Genomic DNA, 20,390 nt, shown 5'->3' on the forward strand with positions numbered 1-20,390 from the left:
TTTCCTCCTCTTCTGGACCTCCTCTCCAACACCAGGCAAGCAGCACCGAGAACAATAAATACTGTAATAAATAGAGAACCCCCTGTCCCACGGCACTGCTGCGGCACCAGGCGGTGCAGCCGGGGTCCTGGAGTGCCTGCCCGGCTCTGCTCTTCCCAGGGCATGTGCCAGTGCCCCTCTACTATGACAAAGTCAGCCCTGTCCCACAGAAGCAGCTGATATTGGGGACAGGGCATTGCAGTCCTTGATGGTGCTCTCACAGCAGCAGGTAAGAGTGGCTGTGTCCAGCTCTACTGTCCATCATGCCGGCTCGACGCTGAACCTCGCGGAGGTTCAAAAAAGCTGAGGGGCAGCCCCACAGCCAGGGCTGTGGAACAGGGGGCAGATGTCAGGCTGGAGTGTCACAGAGCCCCTAGCAGACAAGGTGGCCTTGGAGATTCAGCACCAGGGCAGCAGCACAACCTTCAGAAGAACAGGATGTGTTCCTGGAGCGTGGACTGGGTGCAGTGCCAGGACCACCTTGAGGCCCTCACAGGTTGGAGAAGACAGGCAGGGTGAAGCCCTTTTCGTGTTGGGCGTGAGGAAGGGCTGTTCTGGTGAGCAGCAAAGTGGTCCCAGAGACTCACAGAAGCCAAGGGAAGCTGCAGGTGGGTGGAAACCAAGGGCTGAACCACGCCGGTAGGATGGGACAGCGTCACAGGCCCCAGTGGCCCTGAGCTTGTTGCCGGGGCCTGCGTCCCTGCCAGGTTGGAGGCTGGAGCCAGTGGCCAGTTGTCACACAGTCCCGTGGCCCAGTGTGTGCAGACAAGCGGCGTTTGGTGTCCTGCGTGGGGAGCGTGTGAGGCCTGGCTCAGATGGGCTTGTACAGCAGCGTGGTGACGTACTTCTTCTTGTAGCGGTGCGTGGCACTGAGCACCATCACGCCATCCTGAGGGAGACAGCGTCAGCACCTGGGCCAGGGCACCCCTGGGGCTCAGGGAGCTGCCCCAGCCTGTCCCTGCCGCCCCCACTCCCACAGCCAGTCCAATGCACAACAGGGCAGCGGGGCAGAGCTAGGGCAGGGTCTGATCCATGCTTAGCTCCCCCATGCTGCAGGGAGGTGGCTGAAGGGAATTGTCAGGAGGTCACACCCTCTGCCCCTGTGCGTGCCACCCCTCACCAGGCAGCCAGCTCCCATCTGCACCCCGAGCTGAGCAGGTTCTGCTCCCTGTAGGTGCTGCAGGCTCTGGGAGCCAGAGCAGCTCCACACCTGCAGCTTGTGGGACCTGTGCTTACCTTGATGGAGAGCGCGTAGAGGTGATTGAGCATGACGTGGTTGGGCTCGGGCAGCAGGGCTGGGTCACACTAGGAGGAGAGGAGTGTCAGAGGGGAACAGCAGAGCCCTGATCCCCCTGCCCCTGCCAGCACAGGGAGCTGCTGTCTCAGGCAGCTTGAGCTGCCACTGCCTCTGGCTGTTCTGAACAGGCACAGAGCTCAGCTAAGCACCAGAGGCCAAATCAGTGTGGAAAATGGGACAAGTGACACTTTTCCTAGGAAATGCCAAGGGCTAGACCCCAGCCAAGGGCAGCCCAGGCTCCCTGCCAACAGGACTCCCTTTGTGACCCCAGTGTGGCTCTGTCAGTGGGCAGTATGCTGGTACACACCGAGATGTTGGTGTCCTTGTTGAGGATGACCTGGAGGAGGTGAGGTGGGAGGATGGGTGGGGATTTGAAGCGCTCTTCAGGCCGGTACACGTACATCTCCTGGCCATAAGGTCCCGGTGGGGAGCTGGATAAATCTAGAGACAAGACAAAGGCAGAGACATGAAATGACTGAAGCAGGATGGGCGAACACAGAGCAGCTCCCAAGAAGCTGAGAAGGACTCAGCAAGGTCTTTCAAGCACAAACATCCTCCACAAGCCATGGGCAGGGATCTATTCTATAGCAACAGGTCAGCCTTTTCACAGCAGAAAAAGCAGCTGGGTGAGCCCATGGCAATTCCAAGCAGGGCTGTAAGCTGGTACATGCACTGACACAACACAGGCACCCCATGTTACCCATCACAAGACCCCTCAAGCACATGGCTCAGCCAGGTCCCTCTCCCTGCAGGAAGCAGCTGGCATGCTCCAGAGCTGTGCCCTCAGCAGCAGGGGCACGGGGAGCAGGCTGCTCTAGGTGCTGCCTGATGAGGAGGTCCAGGGAAGGCAAACAGGAACTCTACACTGAGCAGCTGTTCCAAACAGGGGAGGGACCTCGGGAGCTCGTGGTCACTGAAAGCTGGACTGGCCACATCCCCAGACACATCTGATCTGAACCTTTGGGAACAGCCAGCCCCCAGAAGGGCTCCATCTCCTTGGGCTGCTGCTGCTTGCTGGCTTCTCTCCAGCAGAGCCTCTCTTGCCCAGGCTGGGAAAGGACATGGAGCTGAGCTGTACCTGAGATGGGGCTGTACCAGGGACACACACACGACTGAGCTTCCTGCCAGCATTTCACACTGAGCCAGCACCACCAGTGCCTGTGTGGTAACCCAACCTGCTGCTGTAACACAAGCAGACAGGGAGGTTTGCAATGTGCTAGCACTGGTACAAATTACCTTGGCATGAAAACCAAGAGTAGGTGCTGAAAATAAACTGGATCCTGCTATCACCTAGCTTGTACCCTGGATCAGATGACTTACAGTTGATCAGACAGAAAGGGCTGATGTTCCTGGCATTTCCCAGTCTGAAATGGCTCCCTCAGCCACGCACTGCAGCAGCTCTGCTCTGGGATGGTGCTAGCACAGAACAAGTTACACCAACACAGCCCCTCCAGAGGGGGGCTGTGGGCTGCCCAACACTGCTCACCCCCAGTGAAGGCTCACACCTCTGCCCAGGGGGTCTGTGCACCCAGAGCAGGGAGTCTCAGAGCAGAGGAGGTGGGAAATAGCACATGCAAAGCTCTAATGCCACAAAACTCACCCCGACCTGAGGTTTCTGAGCTTTCCAGGGAATCCACCTTCAACGCATCAAACACCTCGAAGTCAGACTTCTTGACGTGGATGAGGTTGTTTATCGTCCCCATCTGGCTGGTAACCACAGGCTGGAAAGAACTGGAGTGAGAATCTTCCTATGTTCAGCTCCAACTGAGGCACATTCAGTGCTTCCTAGATCCTCCCAGCCCACGCTGTCTTTGCTGCAACACTACCTCTGAGCACAGGAGGCTGGTGTCCCTCTCTGTCCTACACTTGTAGACCTCTGCTGTTACCCCGGGAGGATTTTCCTTTATCACAGACTCCTACATCACCTCCTATTTCCATCCTCCATCCTGCTACATGCCCATGGGTAGGTGTGTTGTCCTTCCCATGCTGCTCCTCCATGATTCAGTTTGGAAGAGAACCTGTAAGTGAGTGCTGACCTCATGGCCCATCTTCCCATTGCCAATTCTCAGTGGGACTTGACGGCCTTCTGGCATTTCCCTGCTCTTTCCCAATGCTTCCCCATAAATCAAGACTACGTCCAGAGGAAGCAGCCTCTGAAATGACTCAGGGGATGGAGGTGTGCCTTTTGTTTCAGGAGACAGTCTCTGCTCTCCCTGTTCCCTCTCTGCTGCAGTTACATCCTGTCTAGTTCCCTGAAGAAGACAAGATCTGAAGGGATAAAGCTTGGAGCATTACCTCTGATGGATCGTGAACCCACTGGCCATCCACAAAAAATTTGTACTGGTGCTCTCCTTCTGGAAGGTCCAGGATAGCAACAAAGTCATTGTGGCTGTGCAGAGAGAACAGATGTGCAAAGGCATCAGCCTGTTGATGCTCTGAATGCTGCTCTTCCATGGGGCCCTAGGAACCAGCACTGCCCAGCCCCTCTACCCCTCATGCAGGGTCAGGCTTGCTCATCATCAGTGACCCAAGGCATGGCCACGACAGGCACCAGCATTCCAATGCTCCTTTGAGCATTCCACAGCTCAAAGCCCTGGCATTCCAGCTGCAAGCGCCAGTCCTGCCCTCCGTGCCCTGAGAAAGTGGAGGTGACAGACACCCTGCGCAAGACAGGCTACGAAGAACACGTGGGCAAAGCTCCTGCCCTGTGCTGGCACAGCAGGACAAGAGCAAGTGGGACAGCTCTGTTTGTCAAATCTGAAATTGAGATAAACTCATTCCAGATTAATTGCTAGAGTCCTACATGAGCTTCCATGTAAGTCACAGATGTGCTGCAGAACAGTGAGAACATCATTAGGGCAGGAAGATATGTGAGGGACAAACAACTAACACCCACTGGCAGCCATACAACTAGGCATGGGGTAATGCTGCAGCCAAGGGAAGAGCTGACAGCTTCCAGAGGGCTGCTGCATACCTGGGCAGGGCTCTGCTGCCAGCACTGGCTGCTGTGTGACATCCAGCTGGGCATGAAAAGTGGCCCATCCTGTCCTGTCCTTGTTTCACAACTTCCCACTGTCCCTGCAGCACCATGCAGGGATGGAGCTGACTATGTATTTGCCTCAGACCCACAGCTTGAGGGAGCAGAGAAAAGCCAAGAGAGCAAAGGAAAATGTTCTCTGCTCTGGAGCAGACATGAACATAGAGTAAATGACTTGAGGGACTGGCTACCTCTTGATGAGTGGGATCTTGGTGCTCCAGTTGTTGAAGGATCCGGAGATGAAGACCTCCTTGCCTCCATCAGCCCAGCGTATGACAGTGGGACGAGCCTGTTGGGATGGTTTCACTGACTCCTCCAGATCTGGCTGCCATGACACAAACTCCTTGTCCCCAGGAATCTGGGCAAAGAAAACCAGAGAGATGTGACCGAATGAACACATTCACGCAGCTGGCCTCTACCAGCCACACACAGGAGCACCACAGAGCTCCTCCAGGCCCCCAGCTCCCCAGAGACACCTGGCACGGCTGGAAGCACAGCCCCACACACAGGCAGTGTGCCGAGGCTCTGGAGGGCAGGCAGGGAAGGCAGCAGCCAGCCCCTACCTTGGAGTCGTGGGAGCTGAAGACGCTGGGGTCGTCGGTGCTGCCCACCATGATCTTGTGCGGGTGCTCCTTGGCGGGGTGGGAGGCACCGGAGCCGTCGGAGCGCTGGGACTTGGAGCCATGGCGCTCCCCTGACACCCGCTCACTGGTGGTGTTCCCCATGGCCCCTCAGCAGCCCCTGGCAGGGACACACAACAACACTCTGCCTTTGCCCACGGCCCTGGCAGCAAGGAGAGGAGCAAAAGAGCTGTCTCCCAAATGTTCTTTGCCAGTGGAGATGAACAGCAACCCTAAAAAAGGCCCCAAGTTCATTTCCACTACCAAGTTTGGGAGCTGAATGGGAATGCAACAAACAAACAGCTTGACCTAATTATAGCCACATCCTTAAAACCATAACTCTAGTTAAGCTGGTAATTGTTAAGACTCCAAAACCAATACGACTTCACCTGTGTCCCACATCAACCCTTGGCACCCAACAGAGTAGAGCTGATGGGAAAAATAAAGCCAACCTTTATTGTCAAATCAACTGCCTGGTGTTAACAGAGCCTCTTTCACAGTCCTGCAGTCAGCTCTACAGACAACCCAGCAAGAAAACAGCCAGGGAGTGAAAGTAGCAGCTGTTTTACAGCTCCCAACAAGTCCCCGAGAGCTCGCAGGCAGAAGAGCAGAGCCTTGTGCCTGCAAAGGCGACAGGGAGCATTTAAAGTGTCCGAATGGAATCGCCCAGGCTGGAGCTTGTCCAAGGAGCAGGGCTAATGCTGTGGTGTCTGTAAAAAGCTCAGCTCTCAGCAGCATTCACTTATGATTCACCAGGCAAGTCACCGTGTCAGCTGCAGCACAGCACAGCAAGGAGGACCATTTGTTGTCACCTAGCCAGCACCTGCCCAGCTCTCTGCAGGGACATGGTGAGGGAAGGGCAGCCCTGGCCACCTCAGTGTCCCTCTGCAGCTGGAGATGGCCTCCATGCCCAATCTCACCCAGTGCAGAGAAAGCAAAACACAACTGACCAAGCCATGAACAACCACACGCCTTTTAGGATAAACAACAAAGTCACTGCAAGCTACACAGGATCTTCAGGCCTTACCCTCTTTCCAGGAGCTGAGATGGACTGGGGTTTTTGCCCACTTCCAGGCTTACTTTGCAGCTTTCAGCTTACTGTGGGATCTGCAGAGCAAGCAAGGGGACAGCCAGCCTTGCTTCATGTGCTCACTTGTGACATTTGGAGGTTTGTTTAAAAGATCAAGTTATATGAAGGGTGCCAAGTGAGGCTGCCAGCCAAAGCCAGGCTTTAGAACATTATGGAGCAATTACTACAGTATTTCTTAAATCCTGAGGGCTAAAAGGCAGCTCATGTGGGCAGCTAAGCCATACCCTCACCCCTCTCAGTGCAGATCAAGTACACCTGAAGATCCAGGTCAAATGAGCTGCACCTCTTGCTCTGGCATCTTTCCCCTCTGCTCTGCAGAGGCTCAGACAGCTCCTCACAAAAACTGCCCCTGTACCACCAGACCTGCTGCTGAGGAGTTTCCTCTCCAGTATCTCCACTGAGGCTCCCTTACTTCTCATCTATAGGGAGGAAGGTGGGAAAGGCTCAACTTCCCTTGTAGCAGGACAGACCTGGGAGATATGTGCAGATGTTACCAGGTGTGAAGCTTCCCTTTCTCTTCTCTAAAAGTATTCCAGTCCCTCTGTCCCTTACAGGTTACACTCTCCAAACAATCCCTGAGGTTTATCTCAGGTTCCTGTCTGGCGTGTGCCATCTGCATCCCCTGCATCACACACACAGGCACCCGGCCTGTGCCAGGACAGGTCTTTGTTCACAGCCTGAAATACCTGGCTTTGCTGAATTAACTTTTACAGCTCAAACGCTGCTGCATCCAGGCCAGCCCTTGTAGCACAGGGAGATGGTGTGACACAGGTACACCCAAGTCAAGGATGGAAATGCTGCCCACACCACAGCCCCAGCAAACCTCCACAACATCTCCGTACATCCCAGTCTGGCAGCAAGCCCCTGCCTGCCTGCCCCATCACCAGGGCCCTTCGGCTCCAGCCAGCCCCAGCTTCTCATGTGGAGAACGACATGTGAATTACACCCATTCCCCTCCCCGGGATGTGCCACGCTTGCTGCCTCTCCCACCCGGCCAGTGACCGCGCTGGGAAGCACTGGCAGGCAGCCCGAAGGGGCTTCTGCAAGAGGGATGGGATGGGGTCTGTCCGGGAGCACCGGCAGGCATTCATGCCCAGGGCTCTGAGGGAGGGATGGGGTCTGTCCAGGAGCACTGGGAGCACCGGCAGGCATTCATTCCCAGGGGGTTTGAGGGATGGGGTCTGTCCGGGAGTATGGCAGGCGTTCATTCCCAGGGCTCTGAGGGAGGGATGAGGTCTGTCCGGGAGCACCGGCAGGCATTCATTCCCAGGGCGTTTGAGGGAGGGATGGGGTCTGTTCGGGAGTATGGCAGGCATTCACTCCCGGGGGCTCTGAGGGAGGGATGGGGTCCAGCATCTCGCCGGGCTGACACCACCCGGGGAAGCCGGATCCGCCCGGACTCTCCCTCTTTCGGAGACGGGAACCAGAGCTGAGCCCTGAGCTCGCCGTAAGGTTAAGGGGATGAGCTGGGTAAGCGGGGGCGGAAAATCTGCCTCCGAGCAGGCAGGGCTGGGGCTGGGGCTCTGCTCGGCGGAGGCGGTGGCGGGGCTGTCACGGCGGGCTCGGCCCACGGGCAGCCGCGGGTCTGCCGAGGCCCGGGGGAGGAGCGGGACACACCGGCAGGGCCGGGCCCTCCCGAGGGGCTGCCAGACGGGGTCTGCCCGCTGCGGGGTCCAGGACACCGCGACACCGCTACACCGCGGGGACGCGCGGCCACGCCTCACCCACCGCCTCCCGCAGTGGCGCCCGGGGAGCCGACACCCTCACCCCCACCCGTGACACCCGCCCCGCCGTCCCCGGGCCCGGGCCCGGCCCGACCCCACCTGCCGCTGCCGCCGCCGCCGCCCCGCTCTCCGCCTCCGTCCAAGATGGCGCCACCCCCCGCCGGCCGCTGCGGGGCGCTCTGACCCGCCCCCGCCGCGCTCCGCGGCCGCGCCCCGCCCCCGACCCGCGGCCCCGCCGCCGGGCACCCGCCATGTTTGCTGCGGGCGGCCGGCCCGCCGCTGGCAGGGGCGCGCGGGGCGGGGGCCGCGCTGCCTCAGCCGCCGGCGGCCATGTCTGCTGCGGGCCGGGCTGAGGGGGCTGCGGGGTGCCGGCGGGACCCCCAGGATTGGAGCTCAGACTGACGCAGCCAGGCACTGTGCTGTCCGGTCCCTGCGGCACGGCGACAAGCTTTATTGCCTTTTCCCGAGGCCCCCGCTTGGGCACGTTCCCAGTTTCTCCACCACCTCTGTGACCTAACCCATAGATAGAGCTCGTGGGGCTGCCGAGCCAGGACTTAGGGAGCTGCTCCCAGAGCAGACTCGGTGGTATCACAGAGGGAAAGCGCAACAGACCAGGCTGCACCTTCAAGGAACGGCTCCCTCCGTGCTCCGGCGCAGCTAGCGAGGAAAAGCCCAAGGGAAAAGGAGAAGACTGCCGGCAGCACCCGCTGTCTCCTTCCCTTTAGGCTAAGCAGAGAGCGAGACGTAGACGAGGGTGGCCACGATCATGCCGATGCTGAAGAGCACCGTGAGGACGTGGGGCAGGGCGCTGGGCCGGGCGGGGCGGCGGGCGGCCCGCGGCTGCAGGGCGCTGACCACGCGCTGCCGCTGGCTCAGGATGGCGGCCCTGGCACCCGCCCACGCACCCGGGCCCCGCAGCCGGTACTGGTACGGCGTGCACGGACCGAAGGCCACCTCCATGGCCAGCCTGGGGTCCGTGAGGAACAGGGAGAGCAGGTTGGGCTTGACCCCCAGCTGGTGGGCGAGCTCGTCCATGTAAGGGATGTAATCCACCTGAATGGTGTGCCGCTGGCTCTTCACGTACCTGCGGGCAGCGAGGGAGGGAAAGCGGGAGGGTTTGGCACGGGCAGCACCGGGGGTGAGGGTGGCAGCGCCGTGCTGCGCCGGGGCCTTACCGCTCAGCCATTCTCTGCTTGGTTTGTGTGATTTCGGCCAGCATGTCAGCGGGTGGCGGCAGGCCCTGCAGCCCTGGGCAAAAGGAGGCTGGAGCTGGAGGGTGGGCTGTGCTCCTGCCATAGTCTGGATGGCTCTGCAGCCCAGCCTGGCCCCTGTTCGCACGTGGGGCTTTTGGGACGTGCCACTACGTCAGGAGCAAGTGGGAGACATGGGCAAAGAAAATAACAGCAGGAAAGGAAAGGGAGAATGTGGTTGCAGGCAACAGGACTAATTAGTGACCCTCACAAGAGAAGAACAGTGCAAGAGCCGTAGAAAAATGCAAAGTGGGGTTTTGTCCTCATGAAGAAGCAAAAGGAGGATAAAAAGGTGAGTCTGGAGAGGCAGCATGTGAGGGGATGCCACCAGCAATAACTCAGTCTTAGCATGGCTGGGGGAGCCCAGCTGCATCCCCCAAACTGCCGTGACTTACCTTTGAAGACGTAGATGGCCAAGCGACTCTGGAGCTCTGAGATGGGCATGACGGCTCCCCAGGGCTGGATGAGGCCGATGAAAGCCAGTGTTGGCTTCTCCAGATCAGGAGGGAACATGAATTTGTAGAGGGGAATCTCGTTCTCCACCACCTTCACGCAGCCCTCGAGGAATGGGAAGGAGAAGCTGTATCCTGTGGCAAAAACTATGGCATCGACATCTTCCCTGGTGCCATCCTCAAAGATGGCAGATGTCTCTGTGAACTCCTGGATGTTTGGCTTCACCCGCACCCTGCCCGAAATGATGCGGTTGGGCAGATCATCGTTGACAGTGGGGTGCGTGTCGAGGACCCTGGAAGGCACAGACAGACCTCGTTCAGGTCCTGGCAGGGGGATGGGCATTGCTGGAGCAGGTACCTGGGGTGCTGCTGGGGCGCTCACCCATGCTTGGGCTTTAGGCCATAGAGTGTGTGGTCAAAGCGGGCATTCAGCTTCCACTCCATTAAGGAATTCAGGATACTTTTAGGCACCAGGTTTTGGATGAGGTGCAGAAAGCGACTGGCATAGCTGACATCAAAGGGGTACCCATTGTCTGCCACCCGGTGCAGCACCCAGGACCCACGCCTGGTGCTGAGGAAAACCTGGAAGGAAGGTGAAGAGAGGTGGTGGCACGGCAGCATGCTCAGACTGGGTTGGGCCCCTGCTGTGCTCCAGGGACAGGGAAGCCAGCACAGCTACTGGGACCACAGTAGCCACCCCCACAGAGAGGGGACAGGGTGCTTGTGCCAGGTGCTGGAGGTTGGGGAGCCCACGGGGGATGGTGGGTGATGATCCCCCCTCTGGGGTCCCGTCCCTGTGAGCTCTCCCAGCACACCTGCTTGGCTGTGTGGCTCAGCTCCACTGCGATATCGATGCCTGAATTCCCAATGCCAACCACGACCACTCGTTTTCCAAAAAAAGGCTGAGGGTTCTTGTAGTCCCGGCTGTGCAGGTAGCAGCCCTCAAACTTCTCCAGCCCTGGAAGAGAGAGGGAAGCCATGCTGGGCTGGGATGTGGGAACAGGAGGGTGGCTGCCCCCTGTTCAGACTGGTGGTGTGTTTTGGGAACAAGCTAGCACCAGTGTGACCAACCAGAGTTATGCAGCCCTGGAGTAGGGCCCAGAGAGGTGGTGGCATCACCAGCATGGAAGATAGGTTAGCCCTGAGCATCCTGCTCTGGCTTTGGGACTAGCCTGGCTTGGAACAGGGCTTGGACTGGAGAATTCCGTGCTTCCATCCCAAAATTCTGCTGCAGATCATGTCTGGTGCCATGCATTGCCAGTAGAGGAACAGCCAGGGTCTGTGCCATCTTGCCAGACCCTGGTGGACAGTGTGCTCCAGCCTGTTTCCAGCCAAAGAGGGCCTCCACAGCTGAAAGCTCTCCAGGCATTTTCCTCTGGCACCCAGAGGCAAGACCACCAGCAGTGCTGAGCCCTCCAGCCTTGGTGAGGAGCTGGAGGGCCCAGCAGGTGCTTGGCCAGCAGCATGGGGAGGGAGCCTGTGTCAGGTGGGAGAGGCACGCTGGCAGCGGTGACATCTGCCAGCAGGATGCTTTGGACACTCTTGTGATCCCACCTAGTGTGTTAAAACTGCAGGGGCATTTAGGGATGCTAGAGAGCGGGCAAGCAGCAGGCAGTACCTGGGAAGGAGCTGAGGGGGAGATGAGCGTTGGTGTGGTGCCCGCTGCACACCAGCACGGCGTCGAAGACGGCCGCCTCCTGCTTCCCCTCGCTCTCCGTCACCACCTCCCACTGCCCGCTGCTGGCGAAGTCGGGGCGCTTGGACACGCGGCACACGCTGGTCTGGCACAGGACAGCGGCGTCAGGCACCCTGTGCCCCGCTCCCGCTGCCACCTCCCCCTCGGGCCCCAGGCCTCACCCTGAAGCGGATGTGGCGGAGCAGGTCGAAGTGCTGGGCGTACATGCGGAAGTACTCCATGATCTTGGAGTTGTGCATGTAGTTGGGGAAGTCCTCAGGGATGGGGAAGTCGCTGAAGCACATCATCTCCTTGGAGGTGTTGATGATGACGGAGCGGTAGATGCTGGCACGGCCGTCCTCGGGGTGCTCCTGTGGGAGGGGGGCACAGCTCAGCGCTGCCCGGGCAATGATGTCTGTCCCGGCTGGCACCTCCCCCATGGGTGCAGGATTAAGCCACAGGCTGTTGTAGCACCCATCCCTCCACCCAGCAACTCTCCTGTGGTTGAGACCCCCCACCCCAAAAACCAGGGATGTATCTCTGGACTGGTGGGAGCCAGGCAGTGGTGACAGTGGGTCATGGTGGTCTTGTGCCTCAGATTCCCCACTTCCACTCCTTGCCCCTATGAGGCAGTGCATTCCCAAAGCTCCTGTGGTGCTGTTGCCCTGGCTGCCACATCAGGTCTCACCAGTTGTGGAGGCAGCTCCAGTGCTTCCTGCTGAGTGGTTGCTCCTGCTTACCAGGTCTGTGCCTCGACAGCTAGATGCTACTGCTCTGGTTCTGCTCCACCAACCCTGCCCCTGACCCACCACAGGTAGAACTAGTGGGCTGTGACAGATCCACCCCAGACCCCACTCTGACATGATGCCACCTGTTTTTCCCCAGTGCTCTCCCACATACATATCAGAGCATGGTGGAAACACTGGCCATTTTGTTGGTGGGTCCATGGGATTAAAGTCAGCAGCTTCATTAGGTGGGGGCAGAGATAAGCTCCAGGATGGCTCCAAGGCAGGGAGAGCCAAGGCACAGAGAAGGCAGGACACGGTATCTCTGTGTGGGTGAGTGGCACAGAAGCAGAAAGAGGAGCAACCATGATTCCAGGAAAGGGCTGGGCAGAACAGGGACAAACAGTGGGGTCAGATAAAACAAGATAGGTAGGCAAGGGTTGGGCAGGACAGGTACAGACAGTGGAGTCAGATAAGATAGGCAGGCAAGGGCTGGGAATGACCAAGAGCAAAATAGCAGAGGAAGGTGTGGATGAGATTGGGAAAGGAGGAATGGGAAAGGGGAAATCTACACTGGGGGAGCAAGCCATGGATTGAAGTTCTTGGGGAGGCTTCATCCTGCTGCTGGTGAGCAGGAGCTGGGTCCTATGTGCCTGGCACACCAGCTGGTACTGCGCTGCCAAACCACTTTTACTTTCCTTGGTTTCCCTGGAAAGCTGCCTGCCGCACGCATGCAAAGCAGGGGAACGGTGCATGGTGATCTGCCAAGGACCGATCCTGAGCCCGTCCGTGCTGCTGCCAAGGAGCAGCCTGGCTGCTCGGGGCTTACCTCGAAGCGCCAGAGCCCCCCGATGTCCTTGCTCCTCTCAAAGCAGGTGGGCTCCAGCCCCTCATCCAGGCAGCATTTCAGGGCGCACAGGCCGGAGGCGCCGGCACCAATGACGGCCACTCTCCGAGCAGCCATGTCCCCCGGTGTGGTGGTGGCAGGGGTGTGGGAGAAGCTGTGGCCAGGAGGTGCAGAGCCAGGCGCGTCCCTCAAGGGAGGCTGCCCACTGCTGATCGTTTTGAGGGTGACTGTCCCTATATTTCCTGTGGGTGGCCAAGGTGTCACAAGATGTTCTTCCAGACATGATCTACAGGTTTCTCTTACCTCCTTGCCACACCTCTTGGCTTGCCCTGCCCTCTGCAAGAGGTGCACTAAGTTCTGTAAGCATTTAATGATGCCGACAGTGCCCCAGGACTTCCTGGGCAGGGCAGAGATGTGGCTATGCTTTGGATTTCAGCAGGTTATGGCGTGGAAGACAAACCTAGGGGATGGGGTGGGGGGGGGCACTGGCATGACCAGCCCAGGCATCTGATGGACAGGACCCACACCCTTTACCCACTCTGGGTCCCCAGCCCACCCAGCCACCTTCTGGAGGAGCTGTGTGCAGGTCACCAGGGTGGCACTGAGCTGTGCCATGTGACCACCAGGACCCACTGTGGCAGGACACACCTTGGGAGAGGCTGTCTCGCTGTGGAGCGTGTGTGCACGTCAGCCTATGGTGTAACAGGCCAGCGCTACAAGCCTGATCTCAAACCCATGAGCATTCCCACAGTACACAGAGGATCGTGATGGTGGCAGTAGCAGGACAGACACTTGGCTGTTTATTGCATTTATCCACTTAGAAAGTGTGCTGTGCCTTTGCTGCTTAGCTCTGGTGTGTGTGTGGCAAAATTGGCATGGCTGGGGTACAGGGGACAGAAAAGCCCAGAGCGCTGGCTGAGAGGGACTGGAATTTAGCCTGCAGTGAGCAGGTTTCCTCCTCTGTCCATGACAGCATTCCCCAAGGGGAGGTGCAGAGCAGGAGCCCAAGCATTGTTTTGGCAGCTGGGGAGGCTCTGTGCATCCCTAGTTCATGGTGTGGTCACAGCTGGGCTGTGCCAGGCAGCAGGAAGGTTTCTGCCACCAGAGGCTGCCAAGGGACAGGGGTGGCCAGCCAGTCCTACAGCACAGTGCAAAGCTGTCCTGGTTTAGGGAGTCACCCCAGGACAAAAGCCTCCCTTCCTGCGCTTGCAGGGCACCTACAAGTAAGCAAAAATGGCTGCCAGGATGGCCACGGCCCCGATCAGCTTGAAGATGAGAGGCATGGCAGGGGCTGAGGTGCTCTCTTCCACGGGTCGTGTCTGCAGGGGCTTGAGGATGCGCTGCTGCTGGGTGAGGATGGCTTCCCTGGCACCTGCCCAAGCGCCCGGGCCCCGCAGCCGGTACTGGTACGGCGTGCACGGACCGAAGGCCACCTCCATGGCCAGCCTGGGGTCCGTGAGGAACAGGGAGAGCAGGTTGGGCTTGACCCCCAGCTGGTGGGCGAGCTCGTCCATGTAAGGGATGTAATCCACCTGGATGGTGTGCCGCTGGCTCTTCACATACCTGTGGGCAGGGAGGAGGGCAGGTAGGTGCTGGAAGCAGAGCTGGCAGGTGCCCTGCGCACCAGGAAGGCCGTATTGGACAGACTGGACTGTGGGTAGTGTGGCCAATGACATCCCTGCCCTCTGTTGGCACACAGAAATGTGCCAGGACACATCCATGGGACAGGATGGATGCCCATGAGCAGCTGTGCCTAAGGCATCCCTGCAGGGATCTTACCGCTTTGCCATCGCTTCTTTCTTCTGCTCAATGTCAGCCTCCATGTCGTGCTGCAGGGGCAGCTCGTTCAGCCCTGGGGAGGATGAGACACAGCGGCCACTGTGGTTCTGGCCTTGCCTGGGTGCTGTGCCTCTGCCAGCACCACCGTGGTGTGTGGGCTCGCACCTTAGGCACGTCCAAGTGCCACAGGATGGGAAGGAGCAGCCTGTGGAGCTCAGGGTATGGGTGTGCCTGTGCCTCTCAGAGAAGAGGCCATCTCACTGACTGCCCTCACTCCAGGACTGCATCCACAGAGCAGGTTTGCCTGACTTACCTTTGAAGACACGGGTGGCCCAGCGACTCTGGAGCTCTGAGATGGGCATGATGGCTCCTAGGGGCTGGATGAGGCCGATGAAAGCCAGTGTTGGCTTCTCCAGATCAGGGGGGAACATGAATTTGTAGAGGGGAATCTCGTTCTCCACCACCTTCACGCAGCCCTCGAGGAACGGGAAGGAGAAGCTGTATCCTGTGGCAAAAACTATGGCATCGACATCTTCCCTGGTGCCATCCTCAAAGATGGCAGATGTCTCTGTGAACTCCTGGATGTTTGGCTTCACCCGCACCCTGCCCGAAATGATGCGGTTGGGCAGATCATCGTTGACAGTGGGGTGCTGTTGAAAGACCCTGGAAGGTACAAGAAACCATTAGGGCTGGGAAGGGAGTGTCTCTGCTCCATGTCCTGCTCCAGCTGCTGCTTCCTACTCTGGGGCAGCTGCCCCTACACTGCTGTCTCCAAGAGTCCTTGGAAGGGGCAGTGGTGGCTCCCTTAAGCATTGCCTGGGCACAACAAGATAATAACCCAGTCCAAGCACAGGGAGCAGGGAATGGCCAAGCTGGGCAGGACACAGAAAGAGGCAGACGATCCCTTCTGGGCAGGGGGGGGTGTTTGGTGATACCTGTGCTTCGGCTTGAGGCTGTAACGTGAGTGATCAAACCTGGCATTCAGCTTCTTCTCCATGTAGTCACATGTGATGGATGAGCTGAGCAGCCCCTGCAGGAATGTCTTCACGCGGGTGGTTAAGATGGTGTCGATGGGGTAGCCCTGATCTCCAACGCGGTTGAAGATCCAGGCACCCCGGCGGGTGCTGAGGAACACCTAGACAAGGAAGAAGGATTGCTGCCTGAAGGCAGTGGTGGTCCTGGGAGGGCTGCCCTGCAGGGGACGTGCCCTTGCCCAGGGATCACTCTGCTTTTTGCTGCCCAAGCACTGGGTAGAGACCCAGAGGGCAGAGGGAGCTGGTGACTGCCATCACGCAGGGGAGTGGGACCAAGTCTCAGTTGCTTGGCAGCTGGGATTGGCAGGAGCCAGCACTGCCAAACACAGTGAGTGCTGGCATGGAGAAGCAGCTGTGCAAGTGCCTTGGTCCTGGTGTCCCTGCAGAGCTGACAGTGTCCCACAGGGGCAATCCTGCCCGCTGGGACCCTACTCCTGCTTACCTGCTGGGCTGTTTGGCTGATCTCCACAGCCAGGTCTGACCCTGAATTCCCAATCCCGATGACAACAACCCTTTTGTCTGTGAAAGCCTGAGCATCCTTGTAGTCTCGGCTGTGGAGATAGTGGCCCTTGAACTTCTCAATTCCTGTGAGCAGAAGGAGGAGGGATGCTTGGCTTCCTGGTGCCAGGTTGGAGGATCATCCCCTAAAGACTGGAGATGCTCCTTTACCTCACCACAGCACTCCTGGGGAGCACAGGAGCTCTCCTGGAGTCAAAACAAGGCAGGGAAATGTTTGGGCTGGGGGGAAAGCAGCAGGGAGAATAGGGATAGACATGGACTAGCTTTCTAGTGTCTCTGGTGTCTCCTCACACGGGTGTACAGGGCAGTACCTGGGAAGGAGCTGAGGGGGAGATGAGCGTTGGTGTGGTGCCCGCTGCACACCAGCACGGCGTCGAAGACGGCCGCCTCCTGCTTCCCCTCGCTCTCCGTCACCACCTCCCACTGCCCGCTGCTGGCAAAGTCGGGGCGCTTGGACACGCGGCACACGCTGGTCTGGCACAGGACAGCGGCGTCAGGCACCCTGTGCCCCGCTCCCGCTGCCACCTCCCCCTCGGGCCCCAGGCCTCACCCTGAAGCGGATGTGACAGAGCAGGTCAAAGTGCTGGGCGTACATGCGAAAGTACTCCATGATCTTGGAGTTGTGCATGTAGTTGGGGAAGTCCTCGGGGATGGGGAAGTCGCTGAAGCACATCATCTCCTTGGAGGTGTTGATGATGACGGAGCGGTAGATGCTGGCACGGCCGTCCTCGGGGTGCTCCTGTGGGAGGGGGGCACAGCTCAGCGCTGCCCGAGGAACGATGGGGAAGGATGGCTGGGGTTGATGAGGATCTTCTTTTCATGGAGCCCCTGCCCTCAGTCTCACCCAGAGGATCCCACTATGGCCGGCTGCCGCCCCAATAACCACCACGGACCCCTGCGGTGCTGACCCCAAGCAGGACACGAGGCCAGCAGGGTTTACCTCAAACCTCCAGAGGCCTCCGATGTCGCCGGTCCTCTCGAAGCAGACGGGCTGCAGCCCCTCCTGCAGGCAGGCTTTGATGGCGCACAGCCCGCTGCTGCCCCCGCCGATGATGGCCACTTTCTTTGCCATGCTGCGCTCCACCGTCGGCTCTCTGCCTGGGGACAGCGTCGGACAGCGGGCTTGAGCTGCCAGCGCTGCGACTGTGCAAGACTTTGAGCCTGCTCAAAGAGGTCCCAAGCAACAGAGGCAGCCCCTCAAAAGTGTGTCTGGGGTGCAAAGCCACTGCTGTCCCCCGCCAGGTGTAGACCTGGCCAGTGCTGGGTTTTGCACTACTGTGGTGCCGCCTCTGGACGCCTTGAGGAGAAATCCTACCGACTGTCAGGGAGCCCCAAAATCTCCGCGCCCATGCCAAGTCCCGGCGATGGAGGTGCCCTGAAGTGCTGTGCCCTGCTGTGGGGACCGACAGCTCCCTCCCCGTGGGTGACAGCCCCCCTGCCTGCCCTTTGCCCTCTCGCTTCCCCGCGGAGATCGCTGTAGTGCTGTCGCGGTGCCCGCTGGTGCCGGCAGCCCGGGGGACACCCTTCACCGACCTGCGGTCGTGGGACGAGCAGCCCAGGGAAGGCTGGCGGCGGGCACGGGGCCGTGCGAGGCTCTCTGCCGGGGTGCCCCGGCCCGTGAGGCCGGCCCGCGGCCTGACTCGGTGATGCGCAGCGTCCGGGAGCGGGGCCTCCCCCTCCGTCACTCCTCCCACGGGCGCGGGGAGAGGAAGGCCGGCTCCCGACCGCCTGCACGGCTGTTCCGGCAGCGGCGGGGCCGCAGCCTCGGCCGGCGGCCGCAGGAGCCGTCCCAGGCACTGCGCGGGGACACGGACACGCAGCCCATCCTTGTGGTTGCGTGCTTGGTAAACAAGCGCTGTCCTGGATTTTGACCCTAGGATTATCGGGATCAGCCCACGCCCGCTTATTGTGGTACCCGGGGTGACACAGCGCTCTGGCTGCTCCAGTGGCAGCCAGCACTGGATCGCCCACATCCCCTGTCCCCCTGGCCTGGGCGTGTCGGCACAGTGTCCCCATAGCCACGGCTCACCCCTGGGCTAGCAGAGTCCTTGGCGCCAGTGGAACCCCGGTGAGAGGAGCACCACGCTGCTGGGGTGTCCCTGGTGTGAGGGTGCTGGGACCAGCAAGGAAAAGGCTGTCCCTCACAGCAGGAGGCACAGACCATGTGGATCCAAACTTGCTGCTGGCTCCTGGCACACTCACAGCCAGACAGCCCCTGAGGCTGCAGGGGAAATTTGCTCTTCCATATGCAGAGAACTGAGTAAGGCAGAAGGGCCAAGGTCTGCAGCTGAAGTGGTTTTAACCTTACAAAACTCATAGTATGTTTGCGGTAAGCTTAAGAAAGCTCTTTCTGTCCCTTGCTGTCAGCAAGGGCTGATCTCTGCCCGAGGCAGAGACGCTGAGCTGCCAACCCACACTCTGTGCCTGCCTGTCAAAAGGCATCAAAAGCATCTTACCAAGCAAGGGATCAGCACAGGAATGGAGGGCTGGCAGCACAGGCAGTGCTACTCTTCCTGCTCTGCTGTCGGCTGGCTTCTGGCTCTTGCAAGCTCTGCACAGACTGCCCAAGGGCAACAGGTACTGGGGAGCTCTCTGAGCTCTCTACCGCTCTGCTGTTGCTATGAAACCTCTGTGCAGGTTGTCTCTGAATTTGCCCTTCTCCCTGCAGGAGGCTGCATAGCCTTGGACTTTACCCCCCTGTAGCTGGACTCAGTACAGAAAAACCGTGCTGCCGGGCACTAGGGGCATGCCATGACACTTTGGTTTAGGTTGGTATTTGGTTGGTTGATGTCTGTGGAAATTCACAGTTCCCCATACCTGGCAAGCACCCAGGATGCAGATGGTGTGCAGCAGTGCCTGCTGTACAGTGTCTGCTCTGGGCTTCCACAGTGGGCAGAAATGCTGTGGGACAAGTGGAGCAGAAACCCCCTCTGTCCTATCATGGCTGCACCCACGCTTGGAGATGACAAGCATGGAGAGCAAAGGTCTCTCTGGTGGAGCTGCAGAGAAGCACAAAAGAGCTGAGAGGCTGGCCAGGCAGCCTGTGACCCAGCAGGGCTGTGCAGTGGTGATGGTGGGTGCTACCAGGGCCTCATGGAGTGTCATGCAAGTGAGTCAAGAGCCACTTTTTAGCACACGCGTGTGTGGGAGCCACAAATGCACAAGCCCTGCCCACCCAACGCTGCCCACCCAGAGTGTGCCACCTGCCTGTGTTCCCAGCAGAGGACCACCACAGGGCTGGTCCTCTGCCTTGGGGCAGGAGGGCTGGCCAGAGTGTCCTGGTGCTGCTGTGCAATTGCCAGACTGGCCCAGCTGGCTGCCAGGCCTGCGGTGCAACCTAGGGGATTATTTTTTGGTCACTGCAGCACCAACCCAGATCTGGAAGCTTCTCTGTCTCACCCTGTCAGTGGGTCAGGGCTCATCTCCAGGGGAACCTTGTCATGTCAAGCACTTCCATTTCAGCCCCTGTACAAGTGACAGTGACAGGGTGCTCGTACCAGCAGCCATCAGGCTGCTCCTGCACACTCCACCCAGGAGAACAGCACACTTAAACACTGGCTGGTCTTAATATGACTTAATTGGTGTTTTGCCAGGGCCTGAATGCACTAATAGACCTCAATGACCACAAAGAGCCTCACCTGGGCCCAATCCCTTTACCGACATGCCAGGAGCACTGTTGAAGCTGATTATGTGAGCTCAGTCTAGAGCCCTCACTCCCTGCCTGGCTGTGGTCCCTGCTGAAGTGCGTTTTATGATTTTCTGGCTCAGTCTCAGCCCCAGCTCATTAGAGAGGCTCCTTGTGGTCCCCTCCTGCCAAGGACCAGCAGCCCTCTGTGAAAAACAGGCCGCCAGTGGTGCCAGGGGAGGAAAGCCAGCCTGCCTGGAGCACAGGGAGCTGTGGCCATGGTTGGCAGAGCCAGGGCCTCTTGCTGGAGGAGGTGCAAGCAAGGCTCAGACCTGGGGCTGGGTGTATTTCTGGGCTCTGGGATGGGGCTGGCTCTGCAGGACTCTCTCTGCAGCCTGGAATATGCTATTGATTGGGAATTGCTGTGAATGCATTGTACCCCCTGAGAAACTGGAAACCCTCTGGAGGGCAAAAGGAACTCTGGGGAGCTCTGGATAAGAGCTTCAGGAGCAGGCTGCTGCTGGGGGCTGCTCACTGCTGCCCACTGAATGATTGATCAACCCTTCAGTGCCACTATCCTTTCCCAATGACTCTGGGGGCCATGTGCTTGACATGTAGCCTTGGTGCAGCACTTAAATTGAGAGCAATAGGGAAGAGATTGCTTAGGGAGGCAAAGC

General features: G+C 59.1%; 3 protein-coding genes across 7 annotated transcripts; all 3 read right to left on the reverse strand.

The window, feature by feature from the left end:
- Positions 1-43: 43 nt before the first annotated feature.
- Positions 44-5,098, reverse strand: PRKAB2 (protein kinase AMP-activated non-catalytic subunit beta 2). 2 transcript variants are annotated; one of them, XM_054638311.2, is made up of 7 exons: positions 4,937-5,098; positions 4,565-4,731; positions 3,632-3,725; positions 2,943-3,057; positions 1,644-1,777; positions 1,276-1,344; positions 44-928 (listed from the first exon to the last, which is right to left on the reverse strand). In XM_054638311.2, exons 1-7 carry the CDS (start codon positions 5,096-5,098, stop codon positions 851-853), a joined length of 819 nt encoding a protein of 272 aa, XP_054494286.1. In that variant the 3' UTR covers positions 44-850. The 2 variants fall into 2 exon arrangements, with proteins under 2 accessions (XP_054494286.1, XP_054494285.1); XM_054638310.2 differs by having other exon boundaries at positions 2,937-3,057.
- On the reverse strand, positions 4,989-13,180 carry LOC129123771 (flavin-containing monooxygenase 5-like). 3 transcript variants are annotated; one of them, XM_054638376.2, is made up of 9 exons: positions 12,739-13,180; positions 11,367-11,555; positions 11,128-11,290; positions 10,325-10,467; positions 9,892-10,091; positions 9,453-9,802; positions 8,983-9,055; positions 8,430-8,891; positions 4,989-5,114 (listed from the first exon to the last, which is right to left on the reverse strand). In XM_054638376.2, exons 1-8 carry the CDS (start codon positions 12,871-12,873, stop codon positions 8,534-8,536), a joined length of 1,611 nt encoding a protein of 536 aa, XP_054494351.1. In that variant the 5' UTR covers positions 12,874-13,180; the 3' UTR covers positions 4,989-5,114; positions 8,430-8,533. The 3 variants fall into 3 exon arrangements, with proteins under 3 accessions (XP_054494351.1, XP_077038038.1, XP_077038039.1); XM_077181923.1 differs by lacking the exon at positions 12,739-13,180 and having other exon boundaries at positions 11,367-12,524; XM_077181924.1 differs by lacking the exons at positions 4,989-5,114; positions 12,739-13,180 and having other exon boundaries at positions 8,754-8,891; positions 8,983-9,167; positions 11,367-12,524.
- Positions 13,181-13,523: 343 nt separating this feature from the next.
- Positions 13,524-18,545, reverse strand: LOC129123796 (flavin-containing monooxygenase 5-like). 2 transcript variants are annotated; one of them, XM_077181921.1, is made up of 9 exons: positions 17,622-18,545; positions 17,029-17,182; positions 16,639-16,827; positions 16,400-16,562; positions 16,012-16,154; positions 15,471-15,670; positions 14,849-15,198; positions 14,536-14,608; positions 13,524-14,319 (listed from the first exon to the last, which is right to left on the reverse strand). In XM_077181921.1, exons 1-9 carry the CDS (start codon positions 18,059-18,061, stop codon positions 13,974-13,976), a joined length of 2,058 nt encoding a protein of 685 aa, XP_077038036.1. In that variant the 5' UTR covers positions 18,062-18,545; the 3' UTR covers positions 13,524-13,973. The 2 variants fall into 2 exon arrangements, with proteins under 2 accessions (XP_077038036.1, XP_054494381.2); XM_054638406.2 differs by having other exon boundaries at positions 17,029-17,186; positions 17,622-17,753.
- Between the last annotated feature and the right edge of the window lie 1,845 nt (positions 18,546-20,390).

Source organism: Agelaius phoeniceus, chromosome 8 (assembly GCF_051311805.1).
Source record: "Agelaius phoeniceus isolate bAgePho1 chromosome 8, bAgePho1.hap1, whole genome shotgun sequence".
NCBI classification, from domain to species: Eukaryota; Metazoa; Chordata; class Aves; order Passeriformes; family Icteridae; genus Agelaius; species Agelaius phoeniceus.